Source organism: Schistocerca nitens, chromosome 11 (assembly GCF_023898315.1).
Source record: "Schistocerca nitens isolate TAMUIC-IGC-003100 chromosome 11, iqSchNite1.1, whole genome shotgun sequence".
Taxonomy (NCBI): Eukaryota; Metazoa; Arthropoda; class Insecta; order Orthoptera; family Acrididae; genus Schistocerca; species Schistocerca nitens.
This window is the reverse complement of record NC_064624.1, coordinates 47,729,951-47,757,200: the sequence shown is the minus strand read 5'-3', so window position 1 is coordinate 47,757,200 and position 27,250 is coordinate 47,729,951. Positions and strand designations below refer to the sequence as shown.

Here is a 27,250-nt window from a genome sequence, read left to right as displayed (position 1 = left end):
GTATGCCAAATAAATACTACACAATGGCTGATAGCAAAATCAGAGACATTGGAACTAATTTGGATGAATTGTGACACTCACTCTTCCCAGTTGATTAGAATCTCTGCAGAGTTGGATGATATTCATAAGAAAGGAATATTGAGAACTGTGTCAGAAGTTAGCAAACAGTAATAATTCAGCATTTTTTTTCCCATGCAGTCTGTTAAAGATCCATTTGGAATATCTTGGTCCACTGATTTTATCAAGGAGGATCCTGAATTGAATTTGGAAATTGTCACTGAGGATATTGTAAGTATTCACATCTCTAATGTATTGCATGTAGTCAGGTATGAGTCTTTTGCTAATTGTGTAGAGTAAAGTATGTATTACAGTGGAATTAGCACAGATTGTCAGTTTTCTGGAACTTTTTGCTGTTCGTAATTGTAGAGTATTCTTTTACTCCTGAACTTGACTTTCATATCATCTGTTATGTGCTGACTGTTGTAAACAGAAGTGGAAGGGGACTGGTTGCTGGTATAATCCTGTTTTCTGTAGCACTTGTTGATATCAACTATATTGTATAATGGCTGTGTGTGATGGATACAGTAAATTCACATTTAGATGAAGTGTAAGTTCTAATAGTGTGGGTCATTTGAGAAATATTCCTCCTTTCAATAACCGCTGATAAATACAATTCAAAAGAACATTGGCTGTTCTTATCTTTTGTTGAATCATAGTTATTCGTGAGTTTGTCCTAAAATTTTTGGTTTTGAAAAAGAGAGAGAATTTGTGTGTTGCAGATCAGCCCTGATACTTTGGCCACAATCTGTACATATTGTGGCAGCTCCTGTGGTACTTGTTGTATTAGTCATAAATTTTTTAGTTATAGAAAAGCTCTGTGTATGGCTTTTGGTTAATGATTGTACAGAGATGAAGCCATGTATGACCTCACAATTCGAGTCCTGGCAGATCTAAAGAAGAAAGATTATTTGCTTAGATATGCTTTAGGACCTTGCTAAGGGAAAGATGCTCACATTGATAAACATGTCACAGAAATAAAATTAGAGAAAGACTATACAAGCTTATAGGAACCAAACTATCATGCTAGTGACAGCTCACAGTATGTAAAGGAGTGTAGCTGATTTGCAGCTACCAGACCAAGACTTCAGGTCACAGAGACTCATATTATGCCATTTTGAACAAATTAAAGGGATGCATTGGCATCAAAAGTAGACAGGACAGTAAGTTGAACACTAATAGTGTTGTTCCACAAGAAGGGTTTTACAGAAATAACACCACGCATAGTACCCCACAGGGGGTCCACAACTCTTTTGTGGCACGGGACCCCGAGCTAATGTGGCCTTCCTTCCTTTCCGGGCTGCATACCTTCCCTTTCCTCATCCTTCCCCATCCCCCATCTTCGCCCCCCCCTCACCTCTGGCTCTTTCCTTCCCTTTCTCCCCCTCTGGGAGTATGGTTTGTGCCTATGTCCGGAGACGGACGCTCGAAACTGTTCCAAATTCCTTGCTTTCTACACTTGCAAGTCTTCGTCCTTCCCCTGTCCTTATCTTTTCATTCCCTCTTCTCTTTGCCCTTTTCTCCGCTGCGGCGTTTGAGACCCCTCTTTCCTTTCCCTTTCTCTCTTTTCCTCCCTGTGCGTGTATGAAGGCCGACCCACGCACTTCCATGCGTAGCCGGTGACAGGGTAACGCGTAATTCCCCACCCCAGGTAGACAGGTAGGACACGTACGTACCCGCTGGTAACGGCCAGGCACAGGGAGGGGTGATTACCCGAGCTGATACCTTCCGAAAGTGCCGATTGGTCCCTCCGTCCGTTTGTCGGAAGGTGTGACCGGAGGCGTGAACAATCACCTAAGGCGGGAGTACCCTCAGAGAGGGCCACCACAAGGGAGGAGCGCGCCATCGGAGACGCCGGTAATCATGGGGATTCTTCCGCAATGGTTTCCCACCTTCCACTATGTCTGCTCACAAACGTAAGTTCACTGAGTCTCAGCCACAGACAGTTCTTCCATCGTTGCCACAGTTCCTTGTTGTTTATCGGTCTGGCGAAGGTCACGACTTCTCCACGGTCAACCCTTTCATTATTCAGAAAGGTGTCGACGCAATTGCAGGTCCTGTAAAGTCTTATTCCAGATTACGGAATGGCAGCCTGTTGTTAGAAACAAACAGTGCCCTCTAGGCACAAAAATTGCTGCCTACTTCTCTGCTCCACACCTTCCCTGTCCGGGTGGAACCGCACCGTACCTTAAATTCCTTGCGTGGAGTCGTTTATACACGCTCCCTCGATCGATTGTCTGACGAAGAAATTCAGCACTACCTGTCTGACCAGGGTGTAACGGCTGTTCATAGAGTTATGAAAAGGGTTGACTCGAACATCATTCCAACCGGCACTGTCTTCTTGACATTTGACAAAGTTCAACTCCCATAGAAAATCAAAGCAGGCTATGAGATAATTTCCATTCGCCCTTACGTCCCAAACCCTACGCGTTGCTATCGATGTGAGCGCTTCAATCATACCAGCCAGTCCTGTACCAATCCGGCCAAATGTGTTACGTGTGGCAAGGCTGCCAATGAGTGCTTGTCCACCTCCATCCCCTCGCTGCATCAACTGTATGGGTGACCACGCTGCTTCCTATCGAGATTGCCCCGTTTTTAAGGACGAAAAGCTCATCCAGGAAATAAGAGTGAAGGAAAAGGTATCTACCTTTGCTGCTCGAAAATTATTCGCCAGTCAACAGCCCACCGTGCCTCAGACAGGAAAATACAGCACTGTCCTTGCTTCTTCTCGGCCAACAAAGGAGGCGGCCACGCAGACTTGCGATCTCACCTTTAGTGCCACGGTCGTCAGATCGGCCAGCGCAAAGATCGCCCGTTCAACCTCACCACTTTTGCCTGCCCACTCTATGGCTCACCCTTCGTCGGGTTCTGCTAAATCTCGAGCCCAAAAGTCAGACACCAAGACTTCCAAAAAAGAGGATACTCCTGAAGAGTTTTTACGTACCGCAACTTCACAACCATCGGTTCCTCCTTCATCTAAACATCATACTTCCAAGAAGGGTACAAAGAAACCCAGTTCGTCTCCTCCTCCGCTAAGGCGTGTCCCATCTACAGCACCACCTGGCGGAAATCGCCCTCGGCCGTCTTCTGTGTCGCCAAAGCGCACTGCTGGCGGCCGGTCAACCGGCCGATCGCTGGTGGCAAGAGCTGCTCCTGACCAACCTATGGATCAGGATCTTCTGCCTTCGGCTGAATGCCATTCCATGCTGTCGGTCACAAGCTCTGAGCAGTCTTTGAGTTGACAGCAACTTTGGTCACATTCCTCCATTTTCTGTTCACCCTATGTCCATTATCCACTGGAATATCCGCGGCATTCGAGTCAATCGGGATGAATTGTCGATCCTCTTACGATCCTACTCGCTGGTCATCTTCTGTCTTCAGGAAACAAAGCTGCGTCCCCATGACCGCTTTGTTCTCCATCATTTTCAGTCCGTCCAATATGATCTCCCCTCTGTTGAAGGCACTCCAGCATATGGAGGACTCGTGATTCTTCTGCATGAAACTCTCCATTATTACCCAATCCATTTAAACACTTCCTTCCAAGCTGTCGCCATCCGTCTTTCCCTTTCCGGATACACGTTCTCTCTTTGTACTGTATACATTCCATCGTCCACACGAATGGCAGGAACTGATCTCCTCCATCTTCTTGGTCAGCTTCCACTCCCCTATTTGCTGGTTGGGGACTGCAATGCCCACCACCCGCTTTGGGGATCTCCACATCCTTGTCCACGTGGCTCACTATTGCTAGACGTCTTCCACCAAGCGGATCTAGTTTGCCTCAACACTGGGGTCCCTACATTTTTATCTGCCTCCACGACAAATTTATCTCATTTAGAACTTGCGGTCGGTACTGTTCCACTAGCTCGGTGCTTCGAATGGTTCGCCCTTGATGATACACACTCGAGTGACCACTTTCCCTGTGTCCTTAGACTGCAGCCTCATCTGCCACATATGCGCCCGCAACGCTGGAAGTTTGCCCAAGCCGATTGGACACTTTTTTCGTCTCTAGCGACATTTGATGACCGTCACTTTCCCAGCGTCGACAATGAGGTCACCCATATTACCGACGTTATTCTTACAGCTGCGGAACATTCAATACCACGCACCTCCGAATTGCCCCGGCGCCCCCCCAGTTCCTTGGTGGAACGAGGCATGCCGTGATGCAATACGTGAGCGGCGACGTGCTCTCCGTGTTTTCCGCCACCATCCTACTTTGGCCAACTGTATCCGCTATAAGCAGTTCCGAGCGCAATGCCGTCGTGTCATCCGCGATAGCAAAAAGGCAAGCTGGAAATTCCTTATTAGCTCATTTAACACCTTCACTCCCTCCTCGGAAGTTTGGAGTCGGCTTCGACGGTTCTCACAAGGGAACCTTCCCATCACACCCCACTCAGATGTAGTTATAAGTTGGCACAGTGGATAGGCCCTGAAAAACTGAACACAGATCAATCTAGAAAACAGGAAGAAGTTGTGTGGAACCGTGAAAAAATTAGTGAAATATACAAACTGAGTAGTCCATGTGAGAGATATGCAACATCAAGGAGATCATAAGCTCAGGAACGCCGTGGTCCTGTGGTTAGCGTAACTGCGGGACGAGAGGTCCTTGGTTCAAGTCTTCCCTCGACTGAAAATTTTACTTTCCTTATTTTTGCAAAGTTATGATCTGTCCATTCGTTCATTGACGCCTCTGTTCACTGCAATAAGTTTAGTGTCTGTGTTTTGCGACCGCACAGCAAAACCGTGCCATTAGTAGACGAAAGGACGTGCCTCTCCAATGGGAACCGAAAACATTTGATCGCAACGTCATAGGTCAACCGATTCCTCCACCGGAAAATACATCCGATATATTCTATACGACACTGGTGACGGCATGTGCGTCACATGACAGGAATATGTTGTCGACCCACCTAACTTGTACACTTAGTGAATGGGTAAAAAGATTCTTCTACCTTGCCCGATTTAGGTTTTCTTGTGGATGTGATAATCACTCCCAAAAAAGTGATGAAAACATAAGAGTTTCTCACATAAACTGAAAATAAAAAATTAAGCTTTTCACTCGAGGGAAGACTTGAACATAGGACCTCTCGCTCCGCAGCAGCTCTCGCTAACCACGGGACCACGGCGCTCCTTGACGCCGGGTGTCGTTAATGTTGCCTATCTTCACATGGACTACTCAGTTTGTATATTTTACTAAATTTTTTCATAGTTCCACACAACTTCTTCCTGTTTTCTCGACTGATCTGTGTTCAGTTTTTCAAGGCCTATCCACTGTGCTAACTTATAACTAAATCTGAGGGGGGTGCGATGGGGAGGTTCCCTTCTCAGGTGCGCCTAGTTTCTCCCCGGTCTCTGGGCTCACTGTCGCATATGGTACATTAGTGGACACCGTCGCAATTTCTAACTCATTGGGTCAGCACTTTGCTGAGATTTCGAGCTCTTCAAATTACCCGACAGCGTTTCTCCCGAAGAAACGTGCAGCGGAAGTGCGACCTCTTGCTTTCTCCTCTCAAAATCGCGAAAGCTACAATACTGTTTTCTCCATGCGGCAACTCCAACATGCACTCTCTTCTTCTCGCTCCTCTGCCCCAGGACCGGATGGTATCCACGTCCAAATGTTGTTGCATTTATCAACCCATAGTCTGCGTTACCTCCTTCGCCTTTATAATCGAATTTGGACCGACAGTACTTCTCCCAGACGATGGCGGGAAGCTATCGTCATTCCTGTTCCAAAACCTGGAAAGGACAAACATCTCCCCTCTAGCTATCGCCCCATTTCTCTCACGAGTAGTGTCTGTAAGTTTTGGAGCGTATGGTGAATTACAGTCTAGCGTGGTGGCTGGAATCCCGCAGTCTTTTAACACCTGCCCAATGCGGATTCCGAAAGCATCGTTCTGCAGTTGACCATCTTGTTGCTCTCTCCACTTATATCATGAACAATTTTCTCCTGAAACGCCAAACAGTGGCAATATTTTTTGATCTGGAGAGAGCATACGATACCTTTTGGAGGACAGGCATCCTCCGCACACTATTCTCTTGGGGCTTTCGAGGTCGACTACCCCTTTTTCTTCACGAATTTATGGCAGAGCACACATTTAGGGTGCGGGTGAACACTACTCTCTCCTGTACTTTCTCCCAAGAAAGTGGGGTACCACAGGGCTCCGTGCTGAGTGTTGTACTGTTTGCCATTGCCATAAATCCAATTATGGATTGTCTCCTTCCTGATGTCTCGGGCTCCCTCTTTGTGGATGATTTTGCGATCTACTACAGCTCTCAACGGACCAGCCTTCTTGAACGACGTCTTCAAGGATGTCTCGATCGCCTCCACTCTTGGAGCATCGAAACCGGCTTCCGTTTCTCTCCCAGTAAGACTGTTTGTGTTAATTACGTCTAAGGAGTTTCTTCCGCCCTCCTTACATCTAGGTCCTGTCAACCTTCCATTTTCAGACGTCGCTAAATTCTTGGGTCTTATGTGTGACAGAAAACTGTGCTGGTCCTCCCACGTGTCCTATCTTTCGGCTTGCTGTCTTCGATCCCTTAACACCCTCCGTGTCCTGAATGGTACCTCCTGGGGAGCGGACAGAGTGGTCCTTCTCCACCTCTATCGCGCCTTAGTGCACTCGAAATTGGATTATGGAAGCATAGTCTACTCCTCTGCTCGGAGGTCTATTCTTCGGCGTCTCTACTCTATCCACCGTGGATTACGTTTAGTGTCTGGAGCTTTTTACACTAACCCTGTGGAAAGCCTTTATGCTGAGACTGCTGAACCTCCGCTGTCCAATCGGTGAGCAGTCCTTCTGAGTCGTTATGCTAGCCATCTGTCTTCCATGCCTGCTAATCCAGCCCATGACCTTTTTTTCGATGCCTCCTTTGATGTAGGATATGCAGGCTGCTCCTCCTCCCTACTACCCCCGGGAGTCCGCTTCCATCAACTGCTCCATTCTCTTTCCTTCCGCTTTCCTAAGACCTTCTTGACAACTTGGGGTACAGCACCGCCTTGGCTCCGTCCCCGGATCTGCCTGCTCCGTGACCTTTGTCGATTTCCCAAGGATGGTACCCCTACACTTGTTTATCGTCGGGCATTTGCTGCTGTATGTGCACAAATGACGGACGCCACATTTATTTACACCGACGGCTCGAAAACATCGTTAGGTGTAGGGAGTGCCTATATTGTTGGCGACACCCCAAATCACTTTCGGCTTCCCGACCAGTGTTGGGTTTATACTGCGGAGCTTTACGCTGTTCTCCAGGCTGTCCACTACATCCGCCGCAATCAGCGGATACAGTACGTTATGTGCTCAGATTCTCTCAGCTCTCTCCTCAGTCTCCAAGCTCTTTATCCTGTGCACCCTCTGGTTCACCGGATTCAGGACTGTCTGCACTTGCTCCAGCTGGGGGGCGTCTCGGTGGCGTTCCTCTGGCTCCCGGGACATGTTGGTATCTGTGGAAATGAGGCGGCCGATAATGCAGCCAAGGCTGCAGTCTCTCTTCTTCGGCCAGCTATTCAATCGATTCCTTTCGCCGATCTACGGAGCGTTTTATGTCGTCATGTTGTTCATTTATGGCATGCGCATTGGTCAACACTTCCCCATAATAAATTGCGGGATGTGAAAGCTCTTCCTTGCACTTGGACCTCTTCCTCCCGAACGCGTCGTTGGGAGGAGGTAATTTTAACTAGACTCCGGATAGGGCACTGCCTTTTTAGCCATCGACATCTTTTAAGCGGCGATCCTCTCCCACTCTGTCCCCACTGCTCTCAGCTGTTGGCCGTAAGACACCTTTTAATTGAGTGCCCCTATTTTAATCTGTTACGCTCCCGTCTACAGCTGTCGCCTGATATATCGTCGATTTTAGCAGATGACACGCGCTCAGCCGACCGCGTTCTCAAGTTTATTAGTGCCAGTGAAATGCCGTCTGTCATTTGAAGCTTTTTTTTGGGGACAACCAACCCCTTTCTGTAGTGAATTTTTAAGCCTTCCTTCTGCTTTTAGTTTCTCCAATTTTATGACTTTGTTCCCATTGCTGCTGGTTTTAAATTTCGGTTTTTTACTGTTTCCTAAGTCACGGACACGGTGCTAATGACCATAGCAGTTTTGCGCCCTAAAACCAAACCAAAACAAAACGAAAAACCACGCATAGTAGTCAGGGATGTGCAAATCAGAAGATTGGCCAAAACAATGAACTGTAGGGTGTCCTAAGGCATAGCTGTAGTTGTCAAAGTGGCTGGCTTGTAGTTGGTGACCAGTTACCATGAAAATACAAAAGGCAGTACTGGCCTTCATATGCAACCCGAGAGATCATAGGTCGTACAGGATGCCTCTGTAGCACCCGGGCAGAGGTGCAGAGATAATGCCCTCTGCATGGAGTGCTGCTCTCAATGCAAGTGTGGAGAACAGTGTGTTGCTGGTTGTGTGGCCTGGAAAACCATGTCATGTGGTTGGCACTGAAACCACTGATGTGTACCCCACTTGTTACTTTGAAAATACGTATGAAATAGTGGTAGTCACCTGAGCAAATCTATGAATAGGATGTGTTACCATAACAGTGATCATGTGTAGCACATGCAGTTGTGCAGTGAACATCTTAGCTCTGTCATCTGGAGTGACATGCAGTCTAGGGCTTAATCATGATGCAGAAAAATAGGGCTGATCATTTTGATACTGGCACATGGCCAGCAAGACAATGTATAAATTGCAGATTTGGGAATTTTATTAGGTAATTGCATGAGAAGCTAGATTAAGCTTTGTTACTGTACTCCTAAGTATATGATTTACAATGCACACTGTGAATCTTTTCTGAAAACCTGTATGTACTGGTTTCTACATCAGATATTGGTTTGTCAGGCTTAATTCTGATGTGCATACATTGCATATTATCATTTCCCTGTGTTTAATGATTTTTGTGATTGTAATTGCTGTCATATGTGAAGATAGCATTAGCCTGAAAAATAATAGTAAGAGACACATCACCTAGTGAATGAAGTCATGAGATTAGATGTTGGGATCAAGAAGTTGCATTGATTTTTATCACTCGCTTGGTGTTGAATGGTAATTATCAGTTGTTTTTTAAATTTATATGAAGGTTTGGTGATCTTGCAGACCAATGTATGAGGTGCTACTAATTGAAAGCCCATATTCTGCATTAATGTTCCAACAGCTAAATGTCATGAACTAATGTGGCAGTACTTAAAAAATTGAATGTGGAGGTTGTCTTGTAATGTCACATTGTTTTAGAAATTTAAGACATAGCCTCAGAACTATTGTATTTTTTGAAATGCTGGTTGTGTCTGTGCCATCCACTTGTTGCATGATACAGTTGAGAAACTAGACTGCTGATGGCTTATTTTTCTCATGTAGAGTAATTTGTCCAGCTATAGTGAAGATGAAGAAAATTGAGATTTGGAGATGTGATTGAGATGGGGAGAATCATCTATTTCAACAATCAAGTATTGTAAGGGAAAGTGGGTGGCCGAAATGTGGGTGGGAGCAAGTGTCCTGGGAAATAACCCAGAAGGACTATGCAGTGATTAATTGGAGAACACATTGAGTATCAAATTGTTGTATGTTCAGATAACTAGGAGAATTAGCCAGTTCCATTAGAACAAAGGTAATTTCTGAATAAGGTAGTATACAATGGAATGATATTGCAAAGAAATAGTGAGCTATGGAGTGAGAGCGCACACAATGTTCTGCAGAGTCATTTGTATGAGTGTATATGGAATGAATATGTAATGAAGCATAAGTATATTTTTCATTATTTCATTCAGTGAGTTGGGTCGCTTAATATTCTGTGTGTAGTTTATTAGGGCGTATTATATTTTTTTCTGTTTTCATTGATTGTAGAGTGGATGAACAGGTATAAGGTATATTTAGTTTCTAGAAGATATTGTGTATCTAAAACAAAGTTCAGTACTATGTTATTAGCTACTCTTGTGCTCATCAGAATATTTTGACTCAGAGATGCAAGTTCCACTTAACTTTGGTCTTTGTGTTGAATGGGTTTAGACTTTGGCAATAAGTAGACAGCTGATACAATTTCTGTGTAAAGGTGTATTAATTGTTTGTTCGAGAAGCAATCCAGAGACAAGCTGCTAGATTTGTTACTGGTAGATTCAAACAAAACACAAGTGTTGTGGAGATTTTTCAGGAACTCAAATTGGAATCCCTGGTGGGAAGGTGGTGATCTTTCAAGGAATGCTATTGAGAAAATTTAGAGAACTGCCATTTGAAGCTGACTGCCAAACTATTCTGTTGTTTCCAACATACATTGCACATAAGGACTATGGAGATAAAATTTGAGAAATCGGGGCTGATATGGAAGCACGTATACAGTCTTTTTCCCTTGTTGTATTTGCGAGTGGAATGGGAAAGAAAATGACCAGCAGGGTTATGGGGTACTCTTTGCCATGCACCAGTAGGTGGATAGCAGAGTATTAATGTATGTGGAGATACTAGATAAATTAAGTATCTGACTAATGTAGTAGGAGGAAAAGTGATATTTTTCATAGTATTAAGTATGCATCTACATACATACAAACTAATCTATTAGTAATTCCCATAATTAGCAGTGTTAGATTAGCATTAGTCACACTTCAGAGGTAAATTCCTGTGGGAGAAGGCTACATCGGATTTGGTGGGTAGCCACCTAGGTGTCAATGAGTCGGAGCATTGGCAAACACCCATTCTTATGCCAGTTCATAAGAACAGGATCAAAAAAGATCAGATCAACGACATTGCAACTCATAATATTAATTCTCTACTTAAAATAGGAAAACTAAAGATTTGATGGATGACTTAGAGAAGCAGAAAATTTTAGAAACAGGACTCCAGGAAATAAGAAATACTACAGAAGAACCATTCAAATCACAAGGCTACAGAATTTACAATGGTAAACCTGGAATGAGGGTTATGAAAGAATGTCCCCAATTTGGAACTGGGTTTATAGTCAATTGAAAACAATAGATTTGATTATTGATTTTCAAGCCACCTCCCCTAGAATTGCAACTTTGGGTTTAAAAATATATAACAAAATTTATATCATCGTTAATGCCCATACCCCTACTAATGAAAAGAATTTTCTAACAAAGAGAAGGAACAAAGTGGAAAAGTTTTGGGATCTCCTTGACCAAGCAATAAACCATGTAAATATTAACATTGTTAAGATCCTGTTAGGGGACTTCAATACTCAACTCAGAAGAGAAAAGAAATACTGGGATATTATTGGGAAATAGGCTCCACACAAACAAATAAAAATGGTCAAAGACTTCCTGAAATCTGTAGGAACACAAATTGATCTCAAAGTACACATACTTCAAAAGGAGGCCAAACAAATGTAAAACTTGGAAACATCCTGGTTGGGGAAAAGGAGAATGGCAGCTGGATCATGTATTTATGGACAAATTCTTCCACAGAGATATCTATAATGTTAAAATTCTCAGGCAACAAGCAGAAAATTTAGCCCCATTGAACGCACCTAATAGACATGTCTGGTGGATCTCAGAATATGACAAAATTCATAATGGAATACATTGTGCATGGTTAAAATTTCAAACACACAAAACAGAAGAAGACGCAACCAACCTCAAAAATATGAAGCAAAAGTTCACACAAATTATCAGGCAAACAAAGAGACAATCACAGGAAGATCTAATCAACTCAATAGAAGAAATTACCATAAAACCAATTTCAGAGACTTTTACAAAATGTTTGGAAGAAAATTACGAAAATTTACCCCTGCCACATTAATGCTGAAAAGGGAAGATGGAAAAAAGCCACATAATGACAAGGTAAATGTTGAAATCATGGCAAAAGCATTTAGTAAATTTTTAAATTGTGAAAAACCCCAGGAACTTGTAGCAATTAATACACACACACACACACACACACACACACACACACACACACACACACACACACACAAGACTCTACCTGATCTCATAAATCCTCCAACAATTCAAGAGGGGGAAACAGCACTCAGAGATGAAAAATTATAAGGCGTGCAGAGAAGACCACGTTTTTGGCAGATATGTGGACATATGCCAGTGATACAATTCAAACATCCTTACACATAGCCCTAACAAAAATCTGGATAACAGAAAAGTTTCCCAAACATTGGACCACAGTCATAATCCACCCATTCCACAAAAAGAGATAAAAGCAACCCAGGTAATTAGAGGTATCTCTCTTAGACTGCACATAGATTTTCTCCACAATCCTGTACAAGAGGATCAAACAGCAAATAGAGGATGAATTAGGTGAATACCAAGGAGGCTTCAGACATTGTAGAAACTGTGCAGAACAGATCATCACTTTAAAATTAGCCATATCATATTACAAGAAACAAAATGAACCTCTTGTAATACCTCCGTGGACTTTAAAAAAAGCACATGACTGTATCCATAGACTTTCAATGTTAAAAATCTTAAGAAATTTTGGGCTCCATACAAAATTAATCAAATTGATAGAACTCACCTTAACCAACACTGTTTCATATGTCAAGTCTAGGGAGGAACTCTGAGCCATTCGTCATAAAAGCAGGTTTAAGACAAGGAGATTGTTGGGCACTCTTGCTGTTGATCTGTGCTTTAGAATACATGATGATGAAATGGTACAAGATTAACCCAAAGAACATCCAAATTGGAAGATCCAAAAACAACACAACTTTAAATTGTCTAGGATTTGCTGATGACCTTGCTTTCTTGTCCAACAGTATTCAGGAAACCAAACAAGTTATCTCACTACAGGAACTAGTGCAGAAAATTGGTCTTGAAACATCCTTTGAAAAACCAGTCATCATGTTAACTGACCCAACACTCATAAACAAAATTGGCATAGGAAACCAAGAAATCAAAATTTTAGATAAATTTGAATTACTGCAAGAAATCAGAACATATAAACTCTATGAAAAGCCAACATGGCATAACAGAATAAACAAATTGACTACAGCACAATATATCACCAAGAACACCTACAACAAAAAGATCCTGTCAATAGCAACAAAATTAAAACACTACAAAACAGTCACTCAACCAGAAAAAAACATACACAAGTGAAACCATCTTCAAAACAACTAACACTGCAGAAATAGACAAAATACTCAAAATAGGGAGAAGAATCATCAGAACATGCATCAACTACTCATACCAGAAAGATAGACACTGGAGAGTAGCTACAAATGAAACAGTCTTCAAGGAAATAGAACTGGTAATGAGTACAATCAGGAAGAAAGGATTCCATTTCTTGGACATGTAATCAGAACACCAGAGAACAGGATCATCAGCAGACTAACAGAAAATTTGTGGAATAGTAAGTGCAACATTAAGTGGATTATAGAAATAAAGGAAGATATGAATGAGCTACAGATTACATTTCGAGACCTAAGAAACAAAACTGACAAAATCAGGAAACTCACAGACAAACAAACCAGACTGCAAATGAGAATCAACAGACAATTGGAAGGGCGATTCCTGATGAAGACAGAAGAATGAGACCTGAGAGAATGAACAAGTACTGGGCTGGAAGGAAACTGAAAAATTCTTTGTAGAAAGTTTGCTGGAGTGGTCCAATGAAGGCCATAAAATGGAAATAATAATTTATTATTATTTCTTTCCTTTCTCAGACGTAATGTCTGGTTAAAAATGGAAAGTGACACGGACCTTGATCAAGTGTGACTTCCTTTTAACTGTATGGTATATGTTACATTGCATTTAGGAACTTCCAGGTTATTATTATTATTATTATTATTATTATTATTATTATTATCATTGCAAATCAAGACAAATTAAGGTTATCATATCTTACCGAAAGAAATTCTACCTGAATACGCAATTCCTCAGGGTGTTTAAAATCATCAGATTTCACAAGGCTATAACTTTGTCATAAATAAAGGTACAGAATTGGGGTCAGTTTTGTACTTCTATAGATACCTGAGAAGCCTTTATTTACAAAGAAATGAAGATTTTCCCATTGTGAACAATTTATATGCGTGCACATACAACATCAAGGTGCTTTTCACAGCTGTCTTTAGGATCAGATTCGTCATTTATTGATCACAAATATCAAAACTCTTGACACATTTAAGCATCCATGCAATAGACTTCATCCATGCATTTGTAATCATGTCAGTTTAGGAAACTCACTGCTGTTGCCATGTAGCATCATAGTTCAAAGTTGTTGGAAGAGGATGCACTTAGGTGGAGCCTTTCACAAACTCCCACCAATAAAAAAGGTAGCATACTGAGAGACGAAGCAAATTTCAAGGTCAGATCTGCAGCCCCTTATAGTTAATCAATCCCTCTGGCACCTTCGTGTTAAGAAGTGCTCTTTCGTGCAGGTTTCAATGCAATGGTACACCACCCATATGAAAAATTGTTTTTGATCATTTTTTCATCTCTTCTGTTTTTGGCCCTTTTGTGTGTTTCCTAATATTTTCCACTCCCATCTGTTTGTTACAGAATTCCCTATTCTTCAGATTCAGTTTAGTGTTAATCTCACTAAACTGTTCATCACATTACATATGTTTAATAATGAATCATGATTACTTACATGTGTTTAATAATAAATCATGATTACTGCCAACAAACTTCCTGTCCTGTTTTGCACAGCACATTACCCTTATTATTGTTACAGCTACCAGTTAGTCTTATCCCTCGAGGACTCATTTTATATGTTTTAAAGCAATCTGAAATGACTTGCTGCTGGAAGAAGTAGACAGTTGGTCATACACTAAATGAAACACACTGCATAAAATTCCTTTGTGTCTGCTTGGATTTCAAATTGAAATGGGGTCAACAAATTAGTAAACTTGTCAAATAGTGTTCCGTAGTGACATGTAGGTGCAAGATTCCCTAGGTGAATGAAGAAGTTTGTGCAAGGTGTTCACATCACATTCCTACTACAAGGTTGTATAGGATAAATCCTAATGCCCTATAAGAATATCCTATAGGATAGGACTGAGTGAAAGCATGCTAGAAAGCATTCCTGCAAGTTGACACTCAGGAGGAACACTTATAATTGCAAGGCAGAGAGATATGAGCTTTTTAGTTAACTTGTTTTCATGCTGGTGCCTCGTTAATTTATTATCAAACCAAATGCTTAAGAACTTCACTCATGGATTTTCATCCAGTGTGTCATTGATATGTCCTATCTATGTCATTTGGATTTGCTTGGAATTGCATGATGTTTGTTTTTGTAAGTATAAAGGTTGAATTTTTGTGCTGTTGCCTGTAAACCAGTTGCAAGCATGTTCCATTATTCTCCTGGATGTTTCTACTATGAATGTTTTGTTTTTTTGTTGCTAAGCTTAGATTTAGTTCTTGTAACATCATAACACCCTAGTTTCCTCAAGTAAAGGGAGATCAAGGTTGTAATGTGATGCCAGTAAGTTTTCTCCGCTTCTACTGCATATTTCAGTCATGCTGTAAAGTCAGCACAATATTTTACTAATTACATGATTACGACCTTTACAAGAAGAGTTCATGCTTCTGTGATTGATTTGACCATTCATCTGATAAAATTGATGGCTGTTCAAGTATACACTTCCTGACTGAGTGCCATGGATCTAATTTCAATGGTCACTTTTTCTCCCCAATGTTTTCAGCTACTGTTAAGAAATTGTCTTCATGGCATGTTCACTGTTGGTCTTGGAGTTTATATATTGTCATTTGGAGATACTGAGTGGAACTATAGTCACTAGAAAGTGGAGTGCCAAGTTGAGAAATAGGAGCACTGTTGACATACTCATCTGCTTGGTTTCTACAGAGGGGTAACAGCAGTGGAGGCAGCCAGAAACATTTGTGCCCTGTTTCTGTTTAATGCCATTGGACAGAGCTTTGCAAGAAAATGTTTTTTTATTCTAATAAGACTTCTTTTGCTGTTAGTGACTTACATTTGGGATTTGATTAAAATCATTGAAATGCATTAATTCACAGTGATCCATGTCATTGTACTTGAGAACTGGCAAATTTGATAAACTTTGATCATTTCATGAACTTCTGACATTTGCGTGTAATGGGGAAGACTCAAAAATAGGGTGTATAGGTACCACATGCGTTACACCAAAAAAAAAAAAAAAATTATGCCCATCTGTGCTTGATTGTCATCAGTTGGCTTGTGAACAACACTAACCATTCCTGCCCTGTATCATTATGCTGATCAGACATGGTGGCTTTGTGCTAAAATTAGGAAAAAAGAGAATGGTTGAGCCCAAAGAAAGCAGCAACAAAAAGCATCCATGAAAGATAATGTTGTTCATCCAGAGTGGTGTGCTGTGAATTGCTTCCTCAAGGTGTAACCACTGATTACTGCTGAATATTGTCAACAACTGAGATGTGTTGCAGATGCAGTACATGAATGGCGACTAGGAAGACACTACTCCAGGATAAAGCCCGCCTGAAATATGCTACACTGACAAAAACAGTACACATGAGTTGAATTTTAAAATAATTGCACCCTACCTTATTCACCTGATCTAGCATTCTCATATTTTCTCCTTTTCTGCTCTCTATTGAACAACCTTCAAGCAACTTCCTTTCCACATGAAAATGCGCACTGAACCTAGCTCAACAAGTTCTTCGCTTTAAAAACCATGTGACTTCTACAGTTACAGATACAAAAAGACACCCCAGCATTGGGAGACTGCTGTAAATAGTGAAGGAGAACATTTCATTGATTATTAAGGTCTCTCTTATTTGTATCTGTAGTGTCTACTAACTATTAAACTTACTGTAAAACATTATGAACCATACAACAGTCGAATACTTGCTGCAGATGGATGCATATGCATAACTTTTTTTTACTGGTCAACTGTTACCTTTCATCTGTGTATAACCAGTATGTATAATGTTCAAAATAATACTTGGTCTGTTGAGCCCAGTGTCTGGGTACAGATATGGCAAACACAGATAGGTATTGTACATATCTTTCCGAATGCAGTTAACTCAGTGCATGTGTGCTAGGTGTTCGATGATGAATATTATTGTCTTGAGTTGTCAAGTTTATAAAGAATTTAATATTTTCTCAAAATAATTCTGATCCCCAAGTGAGGTTGTGGCTGAGTAAATGTCAGAAAATTTTTAATTTCTTGTCATAAAATGATGTGGCACTGTTGAGAGATGACTGTAATCTGTGCACCATTGATTCTTACAACATTTTGAGTAGTAGTGTGTGGGTCAGCTGTGTTGTGACAGTCATCCAGCATAAAAGCTTATTATTCTTGTTTTGATGTGTTGGTGTGGACAATTTTAATGAACAACATAGAGAGTACATTGATGTATTTTGTAGGTTATCAAATTATGAGCATGCTTCTAAAAGTAATTTTGTATGAAGAAAATATAATGAAGAATTGACAGAACCTGTAAAGTAGTTGATAAATTTGTTTACATCATTGTAAAAATGACTGAACTACTAAATATCCACCAATTGTTGATGGAAATAATTTGAATTTTTTGTATGATCAGTAGGCCTGGTAGTTGCAGCAGATAGAGATACAATTATTTCTTAATGGAAAACAACAGTATACTTACTTATTAAAGGTCAGTTGAATCAAAAGTACAATTCAGCTGAGGATAGAGTGATTACAAGTTTCCTCTTGGGCAATCGCATATATGCAAAATGAGTTTCTAAATTGTTATACTAACATTTCCTTTTCTAAATGATTGACAATGTGTTCACACAATTGGCTGTGTGGAATTGAAGATAGCTCCTGAAAGAATTTTTTAAAATTACTTTTAAATTGGAAATTATTTAAATAACACCATTCCTTTAAAATACAAATACATAAGGAATGTGTTAAATTAGGTATGCAGTTAGTGTACCTAAAACTTGAAATCTGAAAGATAAAAGTAAAAAACTAATTGCAGTTGGGACACAATAGATTCTGTATAGGACTCATGCAAATAGCATCATTCTTAATGCAGTTTTTTATACTCTAAAAAACTAAAACTATACATAAATTGTACAACTTTAAAACATGAGTTGTTCAATCATCATCATCATCATTTAAGACTGATTATGCCTTTCAGCGTTCAGTCTGGAGCATAGCCCCCTTATAAAATTCCTCCATGATCCCCTATTCAGTGCTAACATTGGTGCCTCTTCTGATGTTAAACCTGTTACTTCAAAATCATTCTTAACCGAATCCAGGCACCTTCTCTTTGGTCTGCCCCGACTCCTCCTACCCTCTACTGCTGAACCCATGAGTCTCTTGGGTAACCTTGCTTCTCCCATGTGTGTAACATGACACCACCATCTAAGCCTGTTTTAAATTTTTCATTATATTTCATTTTCTTATCAAATAGACTATTTATCATGCAACACTGTCATAGGTCCCAATTCTAAAGATGTAAGCAATATCTGTTGCTTTTTTGAATAATCATTGGTTAGTTTATTAATGTTCAAATTTGTTCAGTTCTAACAAAGTGCTGTCACTTTTGTACTTTGTGAATAAATTGTAGGCTTTGGAATGGGTTTGAAAATGATTCCCAAAGATTCTGCATTTTCAGAGATGTCATAGAAATTGTTTTATACCTTTCTCATTTAAAATTTCTACAGTGACAAATAATCCAGGGTTTATCAGATTAACATGCACATCCTTGCCAGCATCTGTTGCAATTGTCTTCAATTGCTGCATTCGATTCCTTGAAAGAATGATTTTACTCTTCTGAATACCCAGAACACCTTTGATAGGTTGCATCCGCAATTATGAGAAGTTGTTTGATTTTTTCAAACTTAAGGGTTGTTTTGACAAGAATATTATGATACCTTAAGTTAGAAAATAATAATAGTTTTGAAAATGAGCAAAAGGTTTGACCTGAATGTAAGTAATGCTCACTCAGTTGTCCAGAAACCATCTTTCAGTATCATAAAACATGGTTTTTGCTTGAATCTGAGTTTGTGCACATTTATAAAAATCTGTAGCTCAGCCAGCATACCATTTTCTGTGTTTCATCTGGTCTCACACTCCTCTCCTCATGGCACCACCAATAGCATCCATCACAAGTTCACCATGACATGTAGCAAAGAATAACAGTCCATTTCCACTTTAAATACTTTCAAACACAAAGTGGATAAGGTGTACTTGTTCTCAAATAGGGAAGTATAGCCATCTCAACAGACAGTCAACTTTTTTGAGACATGAGATGGTCTTCTTTACATCAGCTCTGATTTGTATGAGCACACAGCCACATGTGTTAGATCTCATTAGTGATGATAGCATGATGAAATGTTTCCGCAGCATCCAGGCAAAACCTGTGAAGCCTGAACCTGTTCATGTGATGAATTAGCACTTTAACTGGTCTTCATTAATCAGAGAAACATTATCTACAAAACCTGTCTGTAGATCTCCAGATTTGAGAGATCCATTTTGCACATGTCCCCAATTCAGCAGATTGTGAATTTTTAATGAAGGAGTGAAATATAACATTTGCTTATCAATTTCTGACACTGCATCACCAGTGGTACCATTACCCACTGTATATTTTTGTTGCCTGTCAACATCAGTCCATTTTTTCATTTCATTTTTTTGTCATTCAACTTCATCATTTAATTTGGAGTGAAATTTAGCAGTTAGTTTTTATGCTTTATACATGAATTCACAGTACACATGAATTGACAGTAGTCTACATGTTCCAGTAACTCCTTACCTCATGAAAAAATACTCTTTTCTGTGTCATTTTTCAGTGCATTCACCAGATAATCAGAGTTGGCATGATACCTTCACACATACATTGAGGTGTATTCGAAACCAACAAAATGTGTAATGCATGAAAGTATTTTTTATTTGTACCATTTGAATGTCTGCCTAAAATTGTTTATAAGCTCCCTGAGCTGAAAATACTATGTAGTGTTTTTGCAAAACTCTCTGCATCTTACTCTTGGGATCTTTAAATAATTTAGTATCCCATCTGTCAGGTGCTTGACCGATTGTCATCTCCGTTGTAAAAAAAAAAAAATCAACAGTTTGCTTCTCTTCTTCTGAAACTGTGTTATTCAATTTGTGTTGTTAATGTTTGGTTACTAGTTATGGAAGTTATTGCACTGAAACAATTAATTTGTTTGTTACTGCATATTTCCATGTTGGGCTGTCTGGATGTAGCTATCTTTTCACTGATTTTACTAAAGTTTATGCGGATTAGTATTAACCTAAACAGGGTTCTGATGATGACACTCAAGTGACATGAGTGGTCATGCATTTACTTTCTTTGTACAAACTCTTCACAACTTTCTCCCTCTTTTCCTTTATTTTAAATTGAAACATTTGCTAAGTTGCTGTCTTTCCTTTATTCTGAAGTCTTGTGATATTTTCTCGTCCTTTTCTCTACATTGAACCAATTGTAATTGGTTTGCTTAGTTTTGGAAAATCTCTCTCTCTCCAATTTACTATCCATTATATTTAGCAGAAAGCTAGTATTAATAATGTGTAACAATGCACCGGCCTTCATATACAGATGTATTACTATGTAAAGTATTCAGCAAATGAAACTTTCATTGTTTCATCCACAAAATAATTCCCCCATAAAATCTTTGCTTTACTGCACCATTTAAAAAAAATTGTTTAGGTTAAAGTTAACTAACAAAAAATGTAAACTTTGTTCCTGATCTACCTTCTGTGTAGTAAGAATACGTGATGTTAAATTCTTCTTTGGATTTCACAACTTAATCAGCTTTTTTAGTTCCATATCTGGCATCAAACATGATGAATTTAAATTCCTTTAACACTGTAGCAAAACAAAAGTATTTTGTAACATAATCTATGTAGTTCAAGGCAGCACACAGGAAGTGTCATACTGATCAGTACGTTAGGTATGTATTTCCTATCATTGTAACTCTACTTCTAGCTTTCAAAAAATAGATGTGGGAAATTATTTGCCTTTTTCCTCCTCAGACAGGAAAATAGATATCACAGATGAAGCCTGAGGCAAAAACAAAGATAAAGCTTAGAAAATTATATTTTACTCTCGAGCTTACATTCTGGAATGGCTCAAAACTACAAATTTGTCAGACAAAATGGCTGGCCTTCACTTAACTTCAAGAGTTAGTAATAGATACAGGAAGGTTAGGACAGAAGGGTAGGTCACAGAGACCCAAAGAGTGTCACTCACAAGGAAACATCAGTTTGCTCTTATATTTTAAAGAGAACAAAAGCATACCATATTTTATGGAGCAAGACATTTTTTTTTCTTCGAAAAATTGCCTAAAAATTTCTGGTGTATCTTATACTCAAAACTAATATAAAAATAGCCAATGAAATTTTAAAATTTAAGTATGATATTCTAGGGCTACAGGAAATAAGATGGCAGGGGAATGGGCAGATAGATAAACCTAAGTACTCATTGGTATATAGTGGACTACAAGAAAGAACAGCCCAACTTGGTACGGGTTTTATAATAACTAGAGAAGTTAGGAAAAGCCTTCTAGAATTTGAACCCATAAATGAAAGGATGTGCAGACTCAGACTAAAAGGTAAGTTTAGGAATATCTCAGTAGTTAATTCCCATGCACCAACAGATGAAAAAGAGGATATAATTAAAGAACAGTTCTACGAAGACTTGGAAAAAGTATGCTGTGCAGTACCTAAATATGACCTGATGCTAGTAATAGATTTTAATGCAAAAATAGGGAGGAATGAACATCCATATGGAGTTTCTGGAAAACATTCACTACATGAAGAAAACAATGATAACTGAGACTTACTATGCCAATTCGCAGCAAGGAATAATATGATTATTATAAGTACCCACTTCCACACAAAAGGATCCATCTGGGTACTTGGAAGTCTGCAGCCAATGGAGTAGTCAATCAGATTGACCATATTTTAGTGATTGCACGCCACTCCACGTTAGTTACGGATGTACGGAGCTGCAGAGGACCAAACTGTGATTCAGACCACTTTGTGATGAAATCAGTCTTGAGAGAGAAACTGTCACTAACAAATGGCAACAGAATGGGAAAGATGATGAAATGGAATACAAACTGAACATCCCTGATGAAGTAGTAAGCAGAAAGTTGAGCAATGAAGAGACCCAGTAGGAGTAGATGAAAGGAGGAACAGGTTTGAAAAAGCCATTGAGGATGCTGCAAAGGAAATAAGACATAAGAAGGAACAGAATAACCCAGGAATGGTTTCATGAAGATTGCAGGTCAGCAATAGAGGAAAAGAACAGGGCAAGAACAAAAGTGCTACAGAGAGAAACCAGAAATAATGTGGAACAATATAGAGAATTAAGGAGAAGAGCTAACACTGTGCAAGAGAAAGAAAAGAAAGTGGAATCAGAGGAAATTTCAAGAACTAGAACAACTAAAGGAACAGAGTGAAATAAGAAAGTTCTTCCATGCCATAGGCAAAATGAAGAATAGATTCCAACCAAAAACAGTGGCCTGTTCCAGTAAAGATGGGAAAATGATAAGGGAGGAAGAACAGATAGTGGGAAGATGGGCAGGTTATTTCAAAGATACACTAAGCACCAGCCTAGAAGATGAAGAGAAAGCCACACAGGAGAGAAGAGTGGAGCTGGAAGTTGGCTTTCTTGCCTCATTGGTTTCATTGTCAACACTACAAGATGTCTTCCAGGCTGTGCACAAGTCAAAAAGCAATAGAGCCCATGGGGAAGACAGCATAATTGCTGAATTAATAAAAACTGGTTGTGAGGCTGTAATAAAGGAACTGCACACATCAATATCAGATATATGGGAAACAAACTATGCCAGATAATTGGAAAATTGGAGTAATAGTCCCCATTCATAAGAAAGGGGACAGAACAGCATGTGAAAACCAGAGGTGTAACACTCCTAAGTACGGCTTATAAGATCTTCACAAATGTATTAAACGAAAGGATACAGAAGTGTGCAGAAGGCATACTAGGGGAATATCAGTGTAGCTTTTGACCAGGCAGAGGAACAACTGATCAAATATTTGTGATAAGACAAATGATGGAAAAGTTCTATGAATATGATATAGATCTGCATTTCCTATTCATCGATTTCAAACAAGCCTTTGACAGCATAAATTGGCAAGAAGTATACAGAGTACTGAAAGAAGTTGGTATATGTGCTAAATTAATAAGACTAATCAGACTGACAATGACAGAAACAAGAGCAAAAGTAAAGGTTCTTAGCAGAAAGAATGAATGCTTTGACTTTAATAAAGGTGTGAAACAAGGGGATAGTCTCTCCACTGTCCTATTCAATATAGCCCTGCATAGTGTAGTAAATAAAATCAACAAAAGAGGCACCATATTTATGAAAACTAGCCAGATATGTGCATACGCTGACATTACTATAGTAGGAAGAAATACCAATACACTCCTAGAAACATACTGGGCAATGGAAACAGAAGCCTTAAAAATTGGCCTCACAGTAAATGAAAACAAAACAAAAAATATGGTTTTGTCCCAATTTGAGGCCAGAAGAACCCCTAAAAACCTAAACATCAATGGGAAATGCTTCAATGGAGTGTCCTCTTTTAACTACTTGGGAGCCCTAATAACAAATGACAACAGTATTGGAAAGGCTATAAGGGAAAGAATACAAGCAGAAACAGAGCTTACTCTGCAAATATGCAGCTTTACAAAAATAGCCTTGTTACAAGAAAAACTAAAGTGCTAATATATAATTCCCTAGTCTTCCCAGTTGATCACATGCAGCTCAGAGGTATGGACGTTGACAGAACACGATAAAAATGCACTAAGAAGCATTGAGCGGAAAATACTACGCAAAATCTATGGGCCAATAAGGGAGGAAGAAGGCTGGAGAACATGCTACAATGCTGAATTAAGAGTTAATACAAGGCAGGGACATAGTAAAATTTGTGAAACCACAGCGAATATGATGGCTAGGACACTTGGAGAGAATCGCAGTGGATAGAATTCTGAAGCAAATGATGAAAGGTATGATCCATTCAGTCAGGCGAAAAGGGAGACCTAGAAGAAGATGGATCGACGAGGTAATAATGGATATCACCAAATGGGAGTCCAGGGGTGGAAAAGAGCAGCAAATAACCAAGAAGTGTGGAGGAAGATTGTTGAAGGAGCCAAGGCTCACTAAGGGCTGTAGTGCTACTACATAACAAGAATACAAAAATGTCCATTGTTTGATTTAAAATTCCCAACAGGCTTAAAAAGGGCCATATATTCAATGCTGTGGGAAACCTCTCTCTATCTGGCAACACTGGATTCAACTGGCGGCAGCAGCAGTGCACTGATGCGATGAACACGAGTTGTGGAGCTTCACGAGTTTACTAACACTCTCCCCTTCCTGCCCTGCCATCACAGATCCAGAACACTGTCTAGCTTATGATGTGTCACTGCAGTCTACAGTGCCAGTGAACTTGAACTGGAAGTGATTTGTTTTATTGGAAGCAGAAGAGTATTTTTTTAGTACTTTCCTAGTGGAAAAAATAGATGTTTCATATGATGTGGGCTATAAATTGAAGGTAATATCGTAAGCAGAACAATATGGAAACAGAGCAGCTTGAGTGGCATTTTGGTCCTCCTCCAACAGATAGAGCCATTCGTCATTGGCTTGCTAGTAAGGAAGGACTGAAAAAAAGACTACATGTGCAAATTGAGGACGGAGTGCAAAATGTTCAAAACTAGACTGGGGTCAAAAATTAAAGCAACAAATCAAAACTTCCTTGTCCTGTGTTTAATTCACAATACAATCCTACAAACTGTCAACCCCCCCCCCCGGGGGGTGCACGGGACCCCGAGCTAATCTGGCCCTCCTTCCTTTCCGGGCTGCATACCTTCCTTTTCCGCATCCTTCCCTCTCCCCCATCTTGGCCCCTCCTCCCCTCACCACTGGCTCTTTCCTTCCCTTTCTCCCCCTTTGGGAGTATGGTTTGTGCCTACGTCCGGAGACGGACACTCGTAAATGTACCGCATTCTTCGCCTTCTCTGCCTTCTCTGCTTGTCTGGCTACATCCTTCCTTTGTCCTTCTCTTTTCCTTACCTCTTCTCTTTACCGTTTTCTCCGCTGCGGCGTTTGAGACCTCTCCCCTCCCCTTTCCTTTCTCTTTCTTTGATTTTCCCTTTCCCTGTCTCTTTCTTCCTCCCTGTGCGTGTCTGAAGGCCGACCCACGCATTTTTGTGCGTAGCCGGTGACGGGGTAACGCGTAATTCCCCGCCCCGGGTAGACAGGTAGGACACGTACGTACCCGCTGGTAACGGCCAGGCCCAGGGAGGGGTGATTACCCGAGCTGATACCTTCCGAAAGTGCCGATTGGTCCCTCCATCCGTTTGTCGGGAGGTGTGACCTGAGGTGTAAACAATCACCTAAGGCAGGAGTGCCCTCAGAGAGGGCCACCACAAGGGAGGAGCGCGCCATCGGAGGCGCCGGTAATCATGGGGATTCTTCCGCAATGGTGTCCTCACCTTCCACTATGTCTGCTCATAAACGTAAGTTCACTGAGTCTCAGCCACAGACAGTTCTTCCATCGTTGCCACAGTTCCTTGTTGTTTCTCGGTCTGGCGAAGGTCACGACTTCTCCACGGTCAACCCTTTCATTATTCAGAAAGGTGTCGACGCAATTGCAGGTCCTGTAAAGTCTTATTCCAGATTACTCTGTTGCTAGAAACAAACAGTGCCCTCCAGGCACAAAAATTGCTGCGTACTTCTCTCCTCCACACCTTTCCTGTCCGGGTGGAACCGCACCGTACCTTAAATTCCTTGCGTGGAGTCGTTTATACACGCTCCCTCGATGGATTGTCTGACGAAGAAATTCAGCACTACCTGTCTGACCAGGGCGTAACGGCTGTTCATAGAGTTATGACAAGGGTTGACATGAACATCATTCCAACCCGAACTGTCTTCTTGACATCTGACAAAGTTCAACTTCCATCGAAAATCAAAGCAGGCTATGAGATAATTTCCGTTCGCCCTTACGTCCCAAACCCGACGCGTTGCTATCGGTGTCAGCGGTTCAATCACACCAGCCAGTCCTGTTCCAATCCGGCCAAATGTGTTACGTGTGGCAAGGCTGCCCATGAGAGTGCTTGTCCACCTCCATCCCCTCGCTGCATCAACTGTATGGGTGACCACACCGCTTCCTCTCGAGATTGCCCCGTTTTTAAGGACGAAAAGCTCATCCAGGAAATCAGAGTGAAGGAAAAGGTATCGACCTTTGCTGCTCGAAAATTATTCCCCAGTCGACAGCCCACTGTGCCTCAGACAGGAAAATACAGCACTGTCCTTGCTTCTCCTCGGCCAACAAAGGAGGCGGCCATGCAGACTTGCAACCTCACCTTTAGTGCCACGGTCGTAAGGTCGGCCAGCGCAAAGATCGCCCGTTCAACCTCACCACTTTCGCCTGCCCACTCTATGGCTCACCCTTCGTCGGGTTCTGCTAAATCTCGAGCCCAAAAGTCAGACACCAAGACTTCGAAAAAAGAGCATACTCGTGAAGATTTTTTACGTACCCCAACTTCACAGCCATCGGTTCCTCCTTCATCTAAACATCATATTTCCAAGAAGGCTACAAAGAAACCCAGTTCATCTCCTCCTCCTCCAAGGCGTGTCCCATCTACAGCACCACCTGGTGGAAATCGTCCTTGGCCATCTTCTGCATCGCCGAAGCGCACTGCTGGCGGCCGATCAACCGGCCGATCGCTGGTGGCAGGAGCTGCTCCTGAACAACCTATGGATCAGGATCTTCTGCCTTCGGCTGAATGCCATTCCATGCTGTCGGTCGCAAGCTCTGAGCAGTCGTTGAGTTGACAGCAACCTTGGTCACATTCCGCCATTTTCTGTTCACCCTATGTCCATTATCCACTGGAATATCCGCGGCATTAGAGCCAATCGGGATGAATTGTCGATCCTCTTACGATCCTACTCGCCGGTCATCTTCTGTCTTCAGGAAACAAAGCTGCGTCCCCATGACCGCTTTGTTCTCCCTCATTTTCAGTCCGTCCGATATGATCTCCCCTCTGTTGAAGGCACTCCAGCACATGGAGGACTCGTGATTCTTCTGCATGAAACTCTCCATTATTACCCAATCCATTTAAACACTTCCTTCCAAGCTGTCGCTGTCCGTCTTTCGCTTTCCGGATACACGTTCTCTCTTTGTACTGTATACATTCCATCGTCCACACGAATGGCAGGAACTGATCTCCTTCATCTTCTTGGTCAGCTTCCACTCCCCTATTTGCTGGTTGGGGACTTCAATGCCCACCACCCGCTTTGGGGATCTCCACATCCTTGTCCAC

At 41.1% G+C, this 27,250-nt stretch overlaps 1 protein-coding gene across 14 annotated transcripts in view; it reads left to right on the top strand.

Annotated features, from left to right (window-relative positions):
- Positions 1-27,250, top strand: part of LOC126213399 (zinc finger protein 493-like) — a 209,094-nt gene that overhangs the window by 13,455 nt on the left and 168,389 nt on the right. For 12 of the 14 annotated variants that reach the window (XM_049941114.1, XM_049941115.1, XM_049941112.1 and 9 more), the window contains one exon: positions 199-288. The exons of the other annotated variants lie outside the window; for them this stretch is intronic. In XM_049941114.1, coding sequence (XP_049797071.1) covers positions 199-288 — 90 coding nt within the window. The remainder of the gene's footprint in view (positions 1-198; positions 289-27,250) is intronic. 14 annotated transcript variants of the gene reach the window in all.